This window comes from Streptopelia decaocto (genome assembly GCF_964273445.1).
Source record: "Streptopelia decaocto genome assembly, chromosome: 3".
Classification (NCBI taxonomy): domain Eukaryota; kingdom Metazoa; phylum Chordata; class Aves; order Columbiformes; family Columbidae; genus Streptopelia; species Streptopelia decaocto.
Window position 1 is genome coordinate 60543451 of NC_138656.1, and position 20909 is coordinate 60564359.

Consider the following 20909-nt stretch of genomic DNA (forward strand, 5'->3'; position numbering starts at 1 on the left):
GCATTATTGCACTTCCAGTTAAATTCTGCTTCTGTCAGCAGTGCTGACGAATGCCTCTGTGTATGCAGTAATGCCTCATGGCCTCTGCCAGAATGAGAGAAGGAACTTCGGTGTTATACAAGGTATAAATATCAGTTTAAAGGCTTACTCATTTTTATGTCTTGGAAATGTCCCATTCTCCAGTTCTTTGAATTTTTACTGTTGGGTGATGCATTGCTGAGGCTTAATGAACAGATGGGACATCTTCATATGTATAAAAAAAATGCAGTCCTTCTGTATATGCTTTAAAAATAGATTTCATTGAATATATGGCTGCTTCAAACGCATATTTCATGAGTACTTTCCATAGGTGGTATTGTTCGGGGATGGTTACAGAGTGAGCAATTTAGTCTAGTTTCAAGGTAATATAGAAATCTTTCTTGGTTTGCATGTCTCTGACCCTGCTGAGATTTGTGAAAGATATTCAGTGTGGTGTTTTTGTCTTGGGGAAGTAAATGTACAAAACAAGACAAATTAGACTTGTCTTGTAGATACAAGCGTTTTCTGTTTTGATGGATGCTTTGGAAGCCGAATTCTATCATATATTGTGTGCAACTACTGGATTAGTTCTGTGAGTTTTCTTTCTTAGTCTTAGAAGATGCAACTAGGTGCAATTGTTCCTCTTAAAACCTTATTTCTCAGCAGCCTGAAACCAAGCAGCAGACATTTGCAGTAAAACAAAAGTCTTTCAGTGGCATTTGGTTTTTAATTTCCTACCACAGGTACTTCCTTCCTGTCTGCTGTGCAAGTTTGCTGAAGATCTAAATGTCTCCAAAACTTCAATACATTAGTTAACATAATTTCACAATTGAGTATGTATATATACACACATACCACATGCTGAGGTCTTTGCCACCAATATGGCAGGAATAGTTAGTCTGGATTGTTAGTATATGAACAAATATTCACATTTCTCTGAGTTATGTATGTTGTTTCTAAACTGATGAAGGTGTGAGCTTGCTGAGATAAACTGTGTGGTTGCATTCCCACATCTGTTCTCTATTAAATGCTCAACTTCTAGATCACCCTGTGGTCATGCTTGTGTTTGCTTTTACCTCTGCCTTACTCCTACCTTTGCTTCCAAGATTGGAGTTCTTTTTTCTAAAACTCCAGGCATGTTTAGTTTGTTTTAGTACTCTTTAAAAAGTGTAAATCTGACTGGCCTACTTTTGCCTTTTATTCTCTGGCCATAGAGATGATGTCTGAAGTTCCTCTTATGTTGTTCTACAATGCACATACACAATTCAATTTCTTTATTTCTGTGAAAAAAAATGTTCTTGCTGATGTCTCTGTTGCCGTTCTATGAGCCAGTATTGCTATTTTACAAGGCAAGCTGAATGGAGCTAACTGTTGGTGGAAGTTGCTGCGTTTGAGCTGGAGGCAAATTAGAACTTGTTGTGTGTCCTGTGCATCATGACATGAATTGCAGATGCATTTTCTTCTCACTTTTTCCACCCTTTGTTTCTCACTGTTTGAATTTGCACCTTGAGCATTGCTGCATTTGTTTTTATTATAAATTAGAAGGAATTTTATGTTTAAAGATTGTGGCACTAGCCACTATTATTGTCCTCTGGTTGTGCCTGTTGAACAGCATGGAACATAGTGTAACATGTTTAAAAAAATTAGTGCTTCATTATGGGTTAGGTAAAACAGTGTTCACATAAAGTATTATGACATTTTAACTGGCAATATGCAGAAATAGCATCTATGAAGATTATACTGTAGCACTTTGAAAATCTGCAATGTTCTCTGTGGTCTGTAGTCTTGATGCTGGAGTGAAATGAGGCTGGGGTGTCCTAAGGCTCTGACTCTGCACTGGCTGGAGAAGAAACCATTCAAAGTCAGGTAGACAACCTGAGTAAAGGACCTGTGAGCAGGACGATGAAGACCAATTGATTGGTTGGAGAGGGGCATTCAGGGCAGATAACAAACCTGAAGGACTAGAATTGTCTGGCCAAGGTGTAAAAAGTATCATAAGCTGATCCATTTTCTGTGCCCATTTTGAGGTCCTTTGGTCTGAACTGTTGCAGTGCCGAGCACTCACTTCTGCATCTCAAGCTGCTGTTGCTTGCACTAATTTTTTGTGTGCTGTTGCTAAATGAGCTGAAGAGTAAGGTCCTTGGTCACTCAGATTGGTTAGGCAAGGTTTGCAGATGGAGAGATAGTCTTCTGTGAAAATAACCAGTGTCATTAGGGAAAGGAGATGAGCTTTCAGGCTTTCTCTGGTTTTAAAGTAGGACCAGAAAACCTCAAAAAGAAACACAAGCTGAGAACAACTTACGTTTTACTTGACTACATATCCATTAGACCACTTGAGAGACAAGATGGCTGGTGTCTGTAGAGAATAAGGGAAGCAGTAGAAGTTGTAATAAGGTGTCATCCCTTAGAAAAATTGAGATAACTCTTGGCCTGTTAAACATGGAGTGGAGTGAAAGATTAGAGAGGGAGATAGTGCTTGGCTAACTTGATTACTAAAACAAAGTTGTTAAAAGTGAGAATGAAAAGGATGAGATGATGATATGTGTAAACTCATTCCTGTAAGTGATCAAGGCCAACTTGTAGTGCCATCAGAGATCTTGCCATGTTGGCTGGTACGGTTGTTTATATGGTGATACAGTTTGTGAAGAAAGTTGTCTTTTCATGAGAAAAGCTTGTTTGCTGCTTGTTCCTTTGTGGTCTCAGAGCTGGAACATGTTAAAAATCATCTCTGGATGGAAGAGTGGACAATTAGATTGAGTAAGTCTTTTATGGTGCTGTGGAGGAGTGACTTGGTAGGTTATTTTCAGTTTGGTTGGTTGCTCAGCATTCACAAGTACTTCAGAGTGTCACATTCCTGTGCAAGTCCTCTCCTGGTTTATACTTGTGCTTAGTGATACTCCATCCCAGGTGCAGAATCTGGCATTTGGACTTGTTAAATTTCATCCCATTAATCATTACCTAGTGCTCCAGTCTATCTAGATTCCCCTGCAAGGCCTGTCATGCCTTGAGAGTCAACAGCACCTCCCAGTTCAGTATCATTGGCAGATTTGCTAACGGTGCATTCAACTCCTGCATGCAGATCATTGGTAAAAATACTGAACAAAACAGGCCCTAGAATTAGGCCCTGAGGAACACCACTGGTGAGGGCTAACCAGGCAGATGTAGCTCCCTCCAGCTATTTCTTCACCCAGAGTACTAGATACCTTCTCAACTCCTAGTTGCACAACTTGACAAGAAGGATGCTATGAGGGACAGTATCAAAAGCCTTATTAAAATTCAGGAAAACTACATGCACCACCTTCCCTTCATCCACTAGGCAGGTGACCTTATTGTAGAAGGATATTAGTTAGTTAAACAACCCATCTCGACTGTGCCCGATGATTGTATTGTTCTTTAAATATCTTTCTATCACATCCAGTATGGTCTTCTCTGTAATTTTTCCAGGTACTGAGGTTAGACTAACAGGTCTGTAGTTTTCTTGGTCTTCCCTTATGCCCTTCTTGTGAATTTGAGTAGTGTTGGCCAGCTTCCAGTCACCAGGGACCTCCAGAGACCTCTGGTAGGTCATTGAGGGGAGTCCTACTGTAACATCTGCCAGCTCCTTCAGTGCTCTGAGGTGAATCCCATCAGGCCTCATGGACTTACGAAAATTTGGCTGATACAGCTGGCCCCTTACAATTTCCATGTCCACAAATGGTAAGTCATTGTTCCTGCACCTGAGATCCTCTGACTCAGACAACTGAACATCCCAAGGTTTATCAGTATTATTAAAGACTGAGAGGGGAAAAACTAAACAAAACAACCCAAACCAAACAAAAAATAATGCCTCTTCTTTTTCTCATTCCTTTTAGTCAGGTGACCGTCTTCAACTATTGGTCCAATGTTTTCCTTAGACCTCTACTTGCAATTAGCATACTTTAAAAAGCCCTTCTTGTCTTCTGGAACAACATCAGCCAGTTTCAACTCTAGTTCAGCTTTGGCCTTTTGTGTCTTCTCCCAGCGAATCATGACTCTGTAATCTTCCTGCAAAATCTGGCCTTGCTTCCAGAGATCATACAATTGCTTTTTCCTCCTGAGCTCCATGAGCAGTTTCACATTCAGCCAGGCTGGTCGTCTTAAGATTCTGTAGGATTGCCTGCTCCTCTGCTATTAAAACGTGGTTCTTAAAAGCTGACCAGCACTTATGGACCCCTAAGCCCTCAAAAGCAGATTGCCGGGGGACATTGTTAAGTAGCTCCCTGAGTAGCTTAAAATTTGGTCTCTTGAAATCCAGGGTAACAACTCTATCTATGTAGGAAAATAAAACAAAAATGTGGTGATGGGAGAAAGAACGAGGGAGGAGAGAGCACAGTGCTAAATAATTACATAACTAAAAGCCATGTACCTTTTACTGGAAGTTCAAATACGTTTTAGGATTTCATTTTCCACTCTTTTGTTAATCGTAGTTTGTGTAATAGTACAGAAAAGTGAATTTTTCTAAGACTTACTACACCATGCCTTGAAGCTAAATATTTGAAGAAACATTTGTGTGCTTTGACACCTCTTTTATCAACTTGTCACCTTTGTTTTCTTGTGGTTGAGAATTTGAAGATTGTGTTCCTTTTTTCCAATAACTGAAATACCACTTTTGTACATATTAAAACGTAACTAAACCACAGCACCATTTCCAGAGCGATGTATGTTACGTGTATCAAGCCTTTGTGGTTAATAGCATATTTCAGCCTCCATGTATTACTTTTCATAGAGTGTTATCTTTGTGGTCTTGTTCTCAAGATGTTACATTGTTTACTTTCTCTCAATATATCACGGTAAAGTTGGAACACTTGCTTTATGAACAAGCAGTGGTCTAGAGCAGGTCAAATATAGGTTACCTGTCAACATTTCACAGAAGTTATAGTAAGAAAATACTAAGGATTTAATATTTTAATATTTTAACCAGACATTGAGAAGCTGAGAAGTAACAATTAAAATCAGTTGAGTGACCTTCTTTTTTTTCAGCCTTCAATAGTTACAGAATTATGTAATTTTCCTTCCCTTGCAGCTACTCCCCCCCAATATCTGTCACTGTTAGTGCTTACAACAGAAGCTTGCTGTAGGAGTAAACTGTCAAGGCTGCTTTTTGGTTTTGTATCGCTTACTGCATTACCTCCAATGTTTTTTATTAAATGTTACTTCAAATGCTTTCCTGTATATGCAACTACATTACAGCTTCAGTGTTCAAATTCCTTACAAGTCTTAGTAGTTTATTTTTATTATTAACATCACAGCTTTCTGAAAATACTGCTGAAGTGGTAAAAATGGCTTTGTCAGAAATGGATGTTGAATCCAGGCTTTCCCCAGCAGGCTTGTTGTTTTCTGGCGAGGCTGAGTCAGGAGGTGGTAGGATCCAGTAGGACTCCTGTGAAGCGCAGACCCCGATACTGCAGCTTTGGGAGCTTCTCTCTCTCTCTCTCTCTCCACCTCGTCTCTGATACAGTTCCTGAAGAGAAAGAAAAACCTACAGGACCTGGGCTAATCTTCTGTAACTTCATTAAATTCATACTGTCTGTCTGCCGCTATATCTGTATAATATCAACACAGGGGTAACATCATCACAGTTTATGAACCTGAACTGGGCTATTTGATGGACTTAGTTTCAGTGAGCACAGGGTTATCTGAGGTTCTGGGTTGCAAACAGGAAGAAAACTGTCTCTGTAGGAGAGAAGAATAATAAATCAGCCTGTAAGGCTCATGTGTGTTCATACTGGTGACAAACCAATCTACTTGGGGGGAAGTATTTGCGATTTTACATCTAATTTTTCCAGTCATTTCTAGCATGTTGACTTTTCCAAAATTTAGAAATATATTTGGCTGTTCGTATGTTTGACTAGGTCTGTTTATCAAAGTGCAATTGTTTTCTTTCTTCTAGTGCCTTCACCAATGCAGACTGTAGTAACATCAGAAAATTTCAAAACTGTCTTGCATTGGCAGTACCCATCTACGTCTGAAACTCCTCATTTTATTGTGGAAATCAAACCTTACAAGTAAGTTCTTTTGTCATTTCCTGTACCTGATATTCTCTAGAAGCACGTAAAAGCAATCAGTCCGTGGTAAATTCTTTTGTTTCTATGTGGTGAAATCAGGTAGGGTGAAGGTTGCCTAAGTGTAAATTAAGGCAAAATCTGTCAAAACCAGGATGATTGAGGCTGGCACGGGCCTCTGGAGGTCATCTGGTGCATACCCCCTGTTCAAGCAGGGTCACCAAGACCAGGCTGCCCAGGACCATGTCTAGATGTCTTTTGAATATCTCTAGGGGTGGAGACTCCACAACCTCCCTTGGCAACCTGTGCCAGTGCATGGTCACCATCAGAGATGTTTTGTCACAGTCAGCGTATCGTACAGTATTGCACAATTGAAATTGTATTAAGCGTTACTTAATCTCTTCTACAGTCCAGGTCGCTATGAGGTTGTCTCAACGTGTGTGAACATCTCGGCTCATTCTTGTGATCTCTCAAGGGAAATAGATAAGCCCCTTGAATCTCACTGGTTTCGAGTTAAAGCTGTTGTTGGATCACAACACTCTGAGTATGTTGAGACAGATGAGTTTATTTTGCGAAAGCATGGTAAGTTCCACCATAAACTAAACCTTGTCATTTTTTCTCCAAATTTAAAATGTTAGTAATTATCCTTTTTGCTGTATTATTGTGTCTCATTTGGAAATATTATGAAGTCATGAGTCTAGGATGAAATGAAGCATGATGGTTGTTCAGTAGGGGCTTCTGTAGTTCTGCCTCTGCAGGGACTTGTTAGCCCCCTCGCTGTGGTATCTGAGTATTTTTTTTCCAAACTTCTAAAGGCAAGAAAGTGATGCGGATGGCTTCCTTCCCATATTCTTGCCTGGTGTCCCAGACACCAGTTTAGAGTAGGAAACTGCCACTGGAAGCTTGTGGACCTTTAGGCATCATTGAAGTAGTATTCAGGTGGTTGGTGATGCCTTGCTTGACACTATAATACTGTGTACTGACAGCTTTGGGTGTCTAGATACTATCTATAAGCTACAGGAGTCCACTGTAGCTGAATAACCAACTGTTACTCCTTCTTCATGTAAATCCTTTGGGCTGCTTCAGGAGAAGTAAGAGTTTTTGATGTCAATACTGTGAAAGTAATTTGTGTGTCTAGACTCCAGACCAACCCGTCCAAAGCAGTGGGGCAGGCCCCAGCATTGCATGGGCAGTGCAAAGCAGATGCAAAAGAGTGAGAAGAAGACTGAGAGACTTCTTCTTGTACTTGCTCCATTCTCATAATGTAGCTTTCAGGCAGGATGTTGCCCATTATATTTTCCCAGACAGACCTGGATTTGTGCATTGCTGGAGCTGAAAGAGTGGAGTCCTTATTTGTTTTCTGCTATGGTTTCCTCCCAACTCATTGCTCTAATGACTTGGAATCAGTGGCTGGCTTCTAGTGTTTTGTCAAAAGGCCAGAGGTCATGGTAATAATGCTGAGCTAGACAGTTTCCAGAAAATTGGTAGTCATGTGTGGAGGAGAGATACAAAATCCTTTTCCCATTGAACAAGAAACTCCTGTTCAGTCAGATAATAAGACACCAAAAATTCATGCAGGCCATTGCCATGGGAAATCAGACTTCCCAAGTACTGTTGCTCAAGATGACATTTCTTCAGATTTTGAGATAGCTTTTGTTTCAGTGCAGTATTGTTTTTAGCTGAGTGTGATGTATGGTGGGATCTAGTCAGCAGTACTTTGTGTTCTGTTCTCATTAACATATGTATTTCAATTGCTTTGTTATTTTTTTCCATTGTCAGTGAGCTGAATTCTTGTGGCCTTATGTGTATAGGAAAGCTGGATTGCTTAACAGTAAAATTCTACATGGACAATCTCTGTTTCCGTTTTAGAAGCAGATTCATGAATGTATCCTAATGCATCTTTATTACTTCTGAGTGTCAGAGCTGTGTGATATTAACAGCATTGAACTAAACATGTAATTCTTCTCAAATCGTAGATGAATTTTGGAAAGCTAACTATAAGTAGCATGTTTTATGTCAAAAGCTTTGGCCTAATAGCAAAGGTGTAATGTGTTGCAGGAAAAATAGGACCACCAAAACTGAGTCTCTCAAGGGATGTTAATAAAATTGTGGTTAATATTTACCATCCTGCATTCCCATCTGTGGAACTTCTTCCTTGGATCACAGAGATTTATTCAGACCTCACATACTCGGTGACTTTTCGGGATAGTGAAAATAAGGTAAGTTCCAAAGTGAAAACTTCAATTCAAAAATACTTGTTTACCTTAAACGCATAAACAAGGGGTTCATTCCTATGGCACACAGAGAAAACAGATACCAAGAAAACAGTTGAATGTAACATAGGACTATTGAAGCCCTAAAATGTGAAGTGTGCCACGGTGACATATGTCACTGGAAGGTCTGGATTTTAGTTGTCCAAGTGGGTGTCTTACAACAAAAAATTAGTTTATTGCATTAGCTGTACACAAGATAGTTACCAGATCCTGTGCTATTGTTTCTGCATACATGCTTAAACATTGATAACTTTACTTGTGCCCTTTTCACTTGTCTAGATCTTTCATTTAAGATTACCTTTGAAGATATTGATACCACTTTATTTAGCAATCATGGAGGGTGAACTTGAGGAAAATGATAGTAGCTATGTTTATTTACAGTTACCTTTTCATATGCATCCAGCTACAAGTTTAACAAGAGAATTAGGAATGCGAATCTAGACTACCAACAGCACAAACTGTAGCCGAAAGCACCACAGTCTGATCAAATATAATATCTTAAGGTAGCTCAGAAGCTGACAGCTGAAGTTCACACAGCTTTTGCAAGGCATATAGATGATATAGGAGCCACATCTAATAGTGTTCTAACAGTTTTGGAGGTGGTGGAATGTACTGTAACACTTATATTGTTGTATTGAGTCAAATGACATAATGTAACTGTCATTTTTTTGCAGAGTAAAGAAGAGTTCCATGAAGTCACCTGTACCATGTATAAATGTAACCTCAACATCTCAGTTCCTACTGAAGGTTCCACTTACTGTGTTTCAGCGAAGGGAACTTTAGAAGAGTATGTGATGTTTGGTGCCCGATCAGAAGAAACCTGTATTCATGTTCCTCTCAAGCAGACACCGAGTAAGAGGATTCTAAAACTTTAATAAGAGCATACTGAGTTGCTTCTAACAAAGTATTTGAGCTCTGATATAGCCATGGGATGACTTGGATGCTTATGGCAGAATAAAAAAAGGGAAATCATGGTCATTCTTTTCCAAATGCACTTTCCCGGGTCTAAAGACCTCTAAAGATCATGTATTATTTTCAAGTAACCCTGACTTTTTTTGGGGTGCTTTTCCTTCTTCACTGGTATAACAAAACTTGTTACCACTGCACCTCATCATCGGTGTAATTAACAAATTATTCATTCACTGAGTTACATGATTCTCAGGAGCATTGTCTTTCTCTCTCTCTCTTGTAACAAATGGCTTTTTGGTAAGTCTTATCAGTGGGAAAACATGTATAGACTTTCTCGAGTTTGAAGCAACTTGGAGTCATAAAATTGAGGTATTAACATATTATTCTTAATTAAATAAAACAAAGGTGGCTAGTGACCCAACTTTATATCTCTGATAACCTCTTAAAACTTTTTCATGATACTTCATATGGCCTAAAATGTCATTAGAGAAAAGAGATAAAATTGATAAAAGCAGTTACACAGAATCACAGAATGTTAGGGGTTGGAAGGGACCTCAAAAGATCATCTAGTCCAATCCCCCTGCCAGAGCAGGAACACCTAGATGAGGTTACACAGGAATGTGTCCAGGTGGGTTTTGAATGTCTCCAGAGGAGACTCCACAACCTCCCTGGGCAGCCTGTTCCAGTGTTCTGTCACCCTTACTGAGAAGAAGTTTCTTCTCAGATTTAAGTGGAACCTCTTGTGTTCCAGTTTGAACCCATTACCCCTTGTCTTACCATTGGTTGTCACCGAGAAGAGCCTGGCTCCATCCTCATGACACTCACCCTTTACATGTTTATGAACATTAATGACGTCACCCCTCAGTCTCCTCTTCTCCAAGCTAAAGAGACCCAGCTCCCTCAGCCTTTCCTCATAAGGGAGATGCTCCACTCCCTTAATCATCTTTGTTGCCCTGCGCTGGACTCTCTACAGCAGTTCCCTGTCCTTCTTGAACTGAGGGGCGCAGAACTGGACACAATATTCCAGATGTGGTCTCACGAGGGCAGAACAGAGGGGAAGGAGAACCTCTCTCGACCTACTAACCACCCCCTTCTAATACACCCCAGGATGCCATTGGCCTTCCTGGCCACAAGGGCACAGTGCTGGTTCATGTTCATCCTGTTGTCCACCAGGACCCCCAGGTCCCTTTCCCCTACACTGCTCTTCAGCAGGTCATTCCCCAACTGATACTGGAACGTGGGGTTGTTCTTACCCAGATGCAAGGCTCTACGCTTGCCTGTGTTATATTGCATTAAATTTTTCCCCACCCACTCTCCAGCCTGTCCAGGTCTCACTGGATGGCAGCACAGCTTTCGGGTGTGTCAGCCACTCCCCCCAGTTTGTTGTCATCAGCAAACTTGCTGACAGTGCACTCTATTCCCTCATCCAAGTTATTGATGAATATATTGAATAATACTGATCCCAGTACTGACCCTTGAGGCACTCCACTAGATACAGGCCTCCAACTAGACTCTGCCCCATTGACCACAACTCTCTGGCTTCTTTCCTGCAGTCAGTTCACAGTCCACCGCACTACCTGATTGTCCTGACCACACTTCCTTGGTTTAGCAGTAAGGATGCTGTGGGAGACTGTGTCAAATGCTTTACTGAAATCAAGATAGACCACATCCACCGCTCTGCCATCATCTGTCCACCTGGTTATGTCCTCATAAAAGTCTATGAGGTTCGTCAAGCACGACTTCCCCTTGGTGAAGCCATGTTGACTGACCCTAATGATCCTCTTATCCTTGACATGGCACCCAGGATAAGTCGTTCCATCACTTTCCCAGGGATGGAGGTGAGGCTGACCAGTCTATAGTTACCTGGGTCCTCCTTCCTGCCCTTTTTGAAGACTGGAGTGACATTTGCTTTCCTCCAGTCCTCAGGCACCTCTCCTGTTTCCCACAACTTAGCAAAGGTGATGGAGAGTGGCCCAGTGATGACTTCAGCCAGCTCCCTCAGCACCTGTGGGTGCATCCCATCTGGACCCATGGATTTATGCATGTCCAGATTGCCTAACTGCTCCCTAACCCTGCCCTCATCAACCAGGGCAGACTCCTCCATTGTCCTGCTTTCCCCTGGGGCCTCAGGGGTACGGGCCTCCTCAGGACAGCCTCTGGCAGAGTAGACAGAGACAAAGAAGGCATTCAGTAACTCTGCCTTCTCTGTATCTTCTGTCACCAGGGCACTCACCTCATTCATCAGTGGGGCTATGTCACCTCTGGTGTTAGTTTTATCTGCTATGTATTTGAAAAAGCTCTTTCTGTTGTCCTTGACCCCTCTCACCAGGTTTAATTCTAAGGAGGCCTTAGCTTTCCTAGTTGCCTTCCTACATTCTCTGAAAACAGCCTTATATTCTTCCCAAGTGGCCAGCCCCTCCTTCCATGATCTATATAAACTCTCTTCTTCCACTTGAGCTTACCCAGCAGGTCTCCTGGCTCACTTCCTTGACTTCCTAGGTGTCGGGATGCTCTGATCTTGAGCCTGGTAGAAGCAGTCCCTGAACACTAACCAACTATCTTGGGCCCCTTTACCTTCAAGCAGCCTTGCCCGTGGGATTTCCCCTAGCAATTGTTTGAAAAGGCCAAAGTTTGCCCTGCTGAAGTCCAAGGTTGCAATTCTGCTTGCTATTCTGTTCCTGCCACATGAGATCCTGAACTCCACTATTTCGTGATCGCTGCAGCCAAGGCAGCCCTCAACCTTTACTGCTTCAATCAGACCCTCCTTGTTAGTGAGGATGAGGTCCAGCAGTGCACCTCTTCTAGTTGGCTCCTCCACCATTTGCATCAGAAAGTTATTGTCAGGGCACTGGAGGAACCTCCTAGACTGTGGCTGGCTGGCTGAGTAGTCCTTCCAGCAAACATCAGGGAAGTTAAAATCCCCCACAAAAACCAGGGCCTGTGACTGTGAGGCTGCTCTCAGCTGTCTGTAGAGGCCTCATCAACTTCCTCACCCTGATCTGGTGGCCTGTAATAGACACCCACAACAGTATCATCCCTGCCAGCCTGCCCCTTAATTTTCACCCACAGACTCTCAACTCACTCCTCATCTGTGCCTGGACAGTACTCAATACATGGTAGTTGCTCTCTCACATAAACAGCAACTCCACCACCATGCCTGGCTGGCCTGTTTTTCCTGAAAAGGACATAGCCCTCCATGACCACATCCCAGTCATGTGAGCTGTCCCACCATGTCTCTGTAATTGCCACCAGATCATAATCTCCCGACCAAACACAGGTTTCTAACTCCTCCTGCTTATTCCCCATGCTGTGCGCATTGGTGTACAGGCATTTCAGGGAGCAAGCTGAGCACACTGATTTTTGCCCTAGGGGGATGGGAGGCCTCCTGGTCTTCATCAATTCTAGAGTGCTGCTCCACTGGTGCAAGCCCAGCTACAACCCCATCCCCCTTCAAATCTAGTTTAAAGCTCTCCAAATGAGTCCTGCTAATTCCTTCCCCAGCATCCTTTTGCCCCTGTGAGATAAACCTTTCCCACGTATCACTGTTCGGACTGCTGTCTTGTAAAACCAGCCGTTATCAAAGAATCCAAAGCCCTGCCTGTAGCACCAGTCCTGTAGCCAATCATTTAGGGACTGAATTTTTCTATTCCATCCCACATCGTCACCTGAAAATGGAAGGAAGGAAGAGAAAATCACTTGAGCCCCAGACTCCTTCACCATCCGTCCCAATGCCTTGAAATCTTTATTCATCCTCCTCAGACTACGAGATGCAGCTTCCTCCCCACTTGTCTGGAAGATCAGTAGTGGGTAGTAGTCTGTTGGGTGCACCAGGCTGTGGAGCACCCTGGTGATATCCCTGATCCAGGCTCTGGGTAGGCTACAAACTTCCCCATGATGAGGGTCAACTCTGCATATTGGGCCCTCTGTCCCTCTCAGAAGGGAATCGCCTACTACAATTACCTTTTTTTCTTTCTTATTTGAGGCAGTCTTGAGGTGTGGAGTCAACTGCCTCTTCCTATGTGACCTTGTAGGTGGGCCTTGCACCACACCCTCACCTACCTCTTCTTCAAGATCCAGGGCCTCAAACTATTATGGAAGGGCACCTGGGGAAGCAAAGAAGGTAGGGAGAGGGGTTGCCTGTGACGCCGAACTGGAACTTGCTTCCAACCCTCATCATCTTTTTGGTCCCCTGCCTCTGCCCTACAGCAACAGGGCAGGGGCTGTCTCGGGTCTCCTCCTGTACCCAACGGGGCAGGGGGTCCATCACCTTTTGGGGACTGTCTCCCTGGGACCTTTCTGATTAGGAAGGAGGGAGTTACTCCACCAGTCAATCTCCTTTCACACTCCCTGATGGACCTCAGTGTCTCGACCTCCTCTTTAAGTTTCGTGACCATGCTGAGCAGATCTTGCACTTGCTCACACCTCATGCAGGTGGGATGCTGGCCAACCTTACCTGGCAGCAGCAGGCTCTGGCACTCCCTGCAGCCCAAGACCTGAACAGCCATGGTTCAGGGCAGGGCCTCTGAGTTCCCACAGTCTTTTTGTGACAAGCTCTCTTTCTGGAGGAGACCATAGTCAGCAGCGGTCTCTGCACCCTGCTACACGAGCTACCACACCTGCTGCTGCAGCACAGTGTGGGTGGTGCTCACCTGCTTCACAAGCTGGTTTCCCCTCCCAGCACATGGTGGGCAGGGAGACTGCCTGCTAGTTCGCGGCTGAGGAAAACATGCAGACCAACTCAATGTGAGTGATAAAGCATGATTCAACTTCATTGCCCGAGATAGCGCGTATTTATACCAAATACCATAATTATGCATACTTGTCTCTATCTAATAGGCTAAGCACTAAAAGGTTACATTTACTTACTCCACCTACTTGCAGTTAGCTAACTATGCACATTCCGCACTCTTCTGACTCCTACTTTCTCAAGTTGTTTATCACCTCTTCAAAGGACATGCTGACCCTGCTTTAATCAGTACTTTTCTATTTCTCCTTTTCCCACAGCCTACTAGTAAAGCAATCTAAGGCCTACTTATGTCAATTAGAACGGGCTCTGCTCGTACAGTTGCTCGGTGGACTCATGTCCATGCTCCTTGAGCCAATCCCTGACAACTGTCCTCTTGGAGGCTTTTTCAAAGTGAGGAGCGGGTGTGTGATTGCCGTCACCGTGGTAATGCCCACGCCTCGTCAGCTGCTCTTGCAAGGGCTGCCAGGGGCTTCCGAGTCGCGAAATCGAAACCCAAGGAAGCGCAAAACCGCCCTGAACCTCAGGATCCGCTGGAACGGCTCCGGCAGAGCAGGCTCTGATCAGCTGACCTCGGGGACTAAAACCCTAGTTTCGGGTTTCAACTGCTTTTAAATCTCCTGTTGTCACCCTGTGCGTTCTTTTGTGCACAAGAGCAGTGGTATGATTGAGGGGGAGGACGTTACGGAGAGTTAGACTAGTGATAGTTGACAGTTCAATGTTTTGGAAGATTTCACATTTTCATTTTATTTTACATAGATTATGTGTAATTATTATGTCAGAATGCTGTCACATGGAAAAATGTACAAATCTGTTCATTTCCATTTGTTATCTCTAAGGAAGAAAAAGTTAGTTATAAAATACATTTACTTCTATAAAAACATGATTGTTTTAATATAAATCGAAAACCTTTTGTCATTCTAATTTTTATTTACGTGATATAATGCTTTATGAATAAGTTTTCTTGAGTTAAAAATGGTGGTAAATTGACAAATTCACATGTTACAGCTAACCATTCTGAGCTATTACAGTTTCTGAAGTTATTCTAAATGGTACAGCAGTGGTTTATTTTTCCAAACTTCTTAACAGATTTTGCTCTAATTTGTTAGGTACAATAGACACCTTCATTCTCTGTGGTGTTATTCTGGGCGTGAGTCTAATTTTGACTGTGAGTCTAATTTATGGCTGCAAGAACCTGAGGAAGAACAACATAAAGCTGCCAAAGTCTTTGGTAAGTTCAGACTGGATCATATTTTTAATATCCAACTAGGTAACTTTTATAACAATAACATCCTAATGCCTGTCTTTTTTTTTTTTTTACACCATGGTTTTGTACATATTTAGGATTTATACCAGTCTAATGTACTGACAGCCTCTACAAAAGCCTTGTGTTTGTTTTAGCCTAGATGTCAGTCTCTTTAACTGAAGCAGCTGTAGTTGATCTAGTTTGAGAACTTAGTTCTTAAAAACTCAATGTGTACCTAGACAGGTTTGTGTTCCTTCTAGTAGTGGAGACACAGAACCACAGAATCGCTGGGGTTAGAAGAAACTTTGAGATCATCTAGTCCAACCATTTTGCTCAAGCATGGTCAATGAGAGCAGGTTGCCCAGACCCAGGACTTTGTCCAGTTGGGTTTTGAATACCTCCAAGAAAGGAGATTCCACAAGCTCTCTGGGCAACCTATTCCAGTGCTTAACTACCCTCAGAGTAAAAATTGTTTTCTTACATTCAGATCAAAATCCATGCGTTTCAGTTTGTGCCTGTTTCCTCTTGTCACTGGACACCTGTGAGATTCCTTAGTTACATGGTAATATTGCAATACTGCTAAGTGCTACGATGCTCTTAAAGTGATGTGCAGAGTAAGGGGAGCTGAGGTAGAGGAGTAATAGTGGTGTACAAGAAGGGAAGAATAACCAGAGAAGTCTGTTCTCATGCTGAGCAGTCACAGGGAAGAGAGGTCAGTAGCTGCTCTGCCTTAAAAGCTCCCTGTAGCCATCTTTAGGAAACAGAGTAGATGTTCCTCAAAGAGCAGCAGCAGCACTCCTTGCTTTCCCATCAGGCAAGAGTGGAGTATCTGACAAGTACTGTTTATAATATAATGCCTTCCTGGTGTCTCATTAGTCACAACAACTGAACAATCAGCAGCAGTTGAAACAGCTTTCAAGAACTGCCATGTGAGGCAGTAGTAAATGGTAATCCTATCAATAGTATCTTCTCAGCGGATGCAGGAAGTCTTGTAAGACTTCTAGAGAGAAGAGGTGATGATCTTCAATTCTATGCTCTTCAACTACAAGACCCTTTTAAAGTGCCTCCCTCATAGTTGCAGGGTAGCTCCTCCTGGAGCCTGCTTTCTTTGTAGTAGAATATTAGGAGGTGAGATTACTCTGGATAAATGGAGATCTCCAAGCCAATGATCCTGGGTGGGTCCCTTGGTAGTAAACAGTAATCTAGTCTATGAATTTGTGCAGCACCAGGTGATTCATCTCATTCTAAAATAATGTGCATGTCTGGTCTCTCTCAAATGGCTGTTTCTTTCCATGGACTGTGATGGAGCCATGAAACTAGTTCAGAGATACCTGATTTTTTAACATCTACAGTGTGAATGGCTGAGATAAATCTGTCTGATGGAATCTGCCACTATAACCCAGTACCAAAACACACAGGCCTGTAGGAAAAGTGAGACACTGGAGACTTTTTTCATCTTCACACCAGTATCTGTCTGAATACATAACATTACATCCTATGCACACAGAGTAATTCTTGTAAAGACTGTTTGTTATAGCAGAAGACAGCTCATCCGAAATGACAGTGCTATGTTCAATGGATCCATAGGTACTCTGGCTTCCCAGTAGTGCTTCCTAAAGAATCAGGAAAAAGAATATCACACGAATAGAATGTGTGCTCCCTCACTCTTGTGATCTTCCCGATGCATGCTGCAAGTTGACGCTCTGGCTGACCTTGTAGAAACTCCTTTGTGTGCCCATGTTCTCAGTTTACTGGGCTATATGTTATCTTGTGATTCTTGGGTTCTGGTGTACCACAATCTGATTCACATTCCACATCATGCCTTGTTGCTAAGGAGCCAAATGAAAACAGCTGTTCATAAAGAGCATTACCTGGGTGGTCAAGCGCTGAGACAAGTTCCCCAGGGATATGGTCATGGTCCCGAGCCTGTCAGTGTTCAAGAAGCATTTGGACCATGCTCTTAGATGTATGGTTTAACTTCTAGGATGCCCTGAGTCAGGAGTTGATCTCTATGATCCTTTTGGGTCCCCTCCAACTCAGGATATTCTGTGATTCTGTCCATTCCCATTTAAGTTTCTAGTGACAAATATAAATTGCAGAGCTCATAAGGATATTTTCAATACTGGTGATGTGAATAATGTGGTAAAGTTAAAAGAATAATTAATAACTTATGAATAATTATTGATTGTCTTTATACTGAAAATTAATAAAGTAATGAATAATTTTTGTAAATAATTAATATTCATAGTAAGTTTAATGATATGAAGTTATCTCTGTAGACGTCTTGGAGCTGAGAGCCTGTCACTGACCATTGAATGTGTACTAGACATTTCCTTCCATGCAGATTATGACCATCATGCTTTACCTGAGCTTCTCTGAAAATGAAACATCTAGGGAGTTTTTCTGTCTGTGTCCTGGTTAGGACTGCTTCCTTCCAGTGATCTCCTTCCTGGTGGCTTTAAGTAGATGCTAAAACATCATTTGAGTGACTTCCAGCAAGTTGGAATTGTGCAACATTAGGAAAAATAAGCAAGAAAAATGATCAAGCAGCTGCCTTTGCTGAGAGTCTCATTTACTCAAAGAAAAGAAAAAAAAATCCAGTGGCATTTAGATCTCAAGACCTTGTCTCTGCAGTTTGTGACTCCCAAGAATAACATGTCGGTTATGTGTAGATCCTACTTACACAGTGCAAATGTATTCCAGTATGAGCATTGAATTATTATCTTCATTAGAGAAAATGTTCATTTAAATGTTTTAAACATCCTTATGTGTGGTAGTATCCTACCAGGCATTTGCATCTAGTGAAATGGGACAGATTCCTTTACAAGACTTCATCATTATGGTCTTCTGTGGGATCACAGGGATCTGATGTTTCAGCAGTCCAGCTATAGTCAGAGCTGTTCATTTTCTTTCATTTATCTCACAGGAAGTATTTCAAGAGGCCATCTCCAGTGTTCGGTCATCTTCAGTCATTCCAGTTTGTCATGTGTGTGGTTTGCCTTGTGCTACCTTTTTGTTGTAAGATTTGTGGTAAGGGCTTATCCATTTTAAAAGGAGCCTGGTACTTAACTCACTGATACCCTGTGGGCATCTCCCTCTTGACTGTCTTTTTTTTAGTGCCTTTTATCTCTAAATAGCAGCAAATATTTTAGTGGGTAGAAAACACTCTATGATAGACTGATTGAACAACATAATTTTCATTTTTAGCTTATACTAAAGCTATCACTGATGCCTTTTCTAAGCCTGACAGGAATGACAAGGCTGTGCTCTCTCACTATATTTGTAGAACGCTTGTGGATGTTCATGAAACACTTAAGTGTTTTCTTTGTGGCTGGCTTTTTGTTTATACAACATATATTTTTGATTTGGAGAAACTGCAGTTGGTCCTGTAACTTTTGACTGATATTCACCACAAATAATTGTCATCTTACAAGAGAGAAGCTGCTTCATTAGGGCAGTAATGTAGTCTCCTATTTATACATTTAGCCAGCATTAATTTGTTGTGGAACCATGCAAAGGCCATGCAGATTTTGTCAAGGTCCTAATAAGAGTGGAAATGGACTTCTCAAACTTGCCTCCAGAAAATGTGCACCTGAAAGTTACTCGGAATTTATAGGTAGACAAGCCCTTAGAAATGCAAGTTAAGAAAAAAGAAGTTACTGATTACCTTAACTGTGTGGGGTTATGTTACTTAAACGTATCCTTGAGCCTGGCTTCCACTGGTGCATCTCCCTAGTCTGTTGAGACAGTGAAAGACCTGAAAGCTCAGATGCTCTCAGTGGAGACAGGAAGATATCTGAGCACCTGCACATGCCAGGAAATACTGCTGACGTCCAGCTTAAGCTCATTGGCTGTCAGTTTGCTTGTAATAGATAAGGTGTATGAAAGAAAAATATCACCTTACCTACGGTAAATGCTTTTCTTCAAACAGCAACCATATCTTAATTACCCTTGTAACCTGACATGCTTTGAATGGCATTCCAGTTAGTCTAGTAAGCTGTGATTCTTCTCTTAGAAGCTGGAAATAACTGCATGAATTGCTAAATTGTCTTGTAATCATGACTCAGTGGCTACTAAAGAGCCTTTGGCACCAGGAAACCCACAAGAGTTGGGTTTTTGTTGTTGTTGTTTGTTTGTTTTTTTTTTTCTGATGGCTTCCTTCTTTCATGGAATAGGAATGTCTCTGCACCATCCTGCTTTGGTCAAAAGCTCACGAAGAGAAAAATGTTTCCTTTTTGAGAACAAAAATCTTGGATGTAGTTTAATAGACAGTGCTTACTTTGTCCTTGGAGTATATATATAAGCTTTGCTGGCTGGCACTGTGAAATGCAGAACCTGCGTAAAGTATGAGACATTCCCTTAACACATTTTAGGACTATGATCTTTAGACCCATGTAAAAATCCCAAAAGAACAGAAACAAGAACTTGGGTTTTGGTTTTAACTGTGGTATGGGGAGAGATGTGAAGTTGTGAATGCAGCTTTTAGCCATGGTTTCTGTAGCATTTTGTTTTAGTTCACATTCCTCAAGTATTCCAGCTTACACAGAGAATTGCCTTCTGTCGCTTATTGTGTAACTATTGGAGTCAGATTTTTGCTACTTCCCCCCCAAATAAATCTTCATATGCTGGTCCCTTCAAGGTCACTGTCAGGATGGTAGAAATATCCAATATTTTTTCATATACCTTTATAAACTTGTTTTCAGAAGATACGTTAATTCCAGCAGCTGTTCATAACATTTTCAGCATCTACACATTATTAATTGTTTTCTGGTTTCTGCAACTAAGGCATCTGCACTTATGAATGGGTGGTTTCCATACATACTCTGAATATTCTTGATATTGTATTCTGACTGATTGTGCATAACAGAAAATGAACATCCAGAGAGAATGATGGCTGAATAACAGTTAGTTTGTAGTGTGGTTTATTCTCAATGTCAGGAGCCACCTTAATGCTCTTTTTACTAGTTTTCCAGTGGTAGTCCTTGATTCCTAAGGAGATCACCTCACCTTAGTGGTACTGACACAGCTGTTCATAAAACTCTCTGCTCTCCAGGGAGTGTTTGTTTGCTTTGTGGTGATGTTTGTTGTTTGATTGGTTTGTTTTTGGTTTTGTTCTTGTTTTTTTTTTTTAAACTACAGTAGTTTCATTGATCCAGCATAAACCACAGTACCACCAACAGATATCAGGGCAACTGAGGGGAAAGGTATGGGGCTGCAGTGAGAGATGAAGGCAAATTCTGTCAGCAGATTCTGAAGGTGTAGGTATAAAGATACAGCCTCACAACTTTCTGATCGAGGAATATTTTTGAAAAGCACGGTCAGATTTTATCATCTGGTTCTGAAGGCTCCCTCAGTTCTTACACTAATACAGACTGGGTGGTTCTTTTTGCTTTTCTTAAACACAATTTTTTTTCTCCCCCTTTCCTCCTTGTACCTACATCCCTTTCTTCCAAATTTGCCTCAACCTGTATCTTCAGTCAATTTATTTTTTACCAAGTATCTCAGCAGCAATTGTGTACATTTTATTAAGAAATAAGCTTATGTATAGTACTCGATAGTCTGTGATATATATAGTAAAATTTGGAAAAGTGAACTATTAATTGAGTATCCCTTTCTCCCTATGCTTTCTGTTAGCTTTAGTGTATACCATGATACAGCTGAAAATTTACCATCCTTTTCCTTAAAAAAAAATCTAAACA

At 41.7% G+C, this 20909-nt stretch overlaps 1 protein-coding gene across 1 annotated transcript in view; it reads left to right on the forward strand.

Annotated features, from left to right (window-relative positions):
- IFNGR1 (interferon gamma receptor 1) overlaps window positions 1-20909 on the forward strand; it is a 30304-nt gene that overhangs the window by 4452 nt on the left and 4943 nt on the right. Inside the window, exons 2-6 of the mRNA XM_082047275.1 lie at window positions 5927-6041; window positions 6448-6620; window positions 8097-8257; window positions 8986-9163; window positions 15074-15195. Coding sequence (XP_081903401.1) covers window positions 5927-6041; window positions 6448-6620; window positions 8097-8257; window positions 8986-9163; window positions 15074-15195 — 749 coding nt within the window. The remainder of the gene's footprint in view (window positions 1-5926; window positions 6042-6447; window positions 6621-8096; window positions 8258-8985; window positions 9164-15073; window positions 15196-20909) is intronic.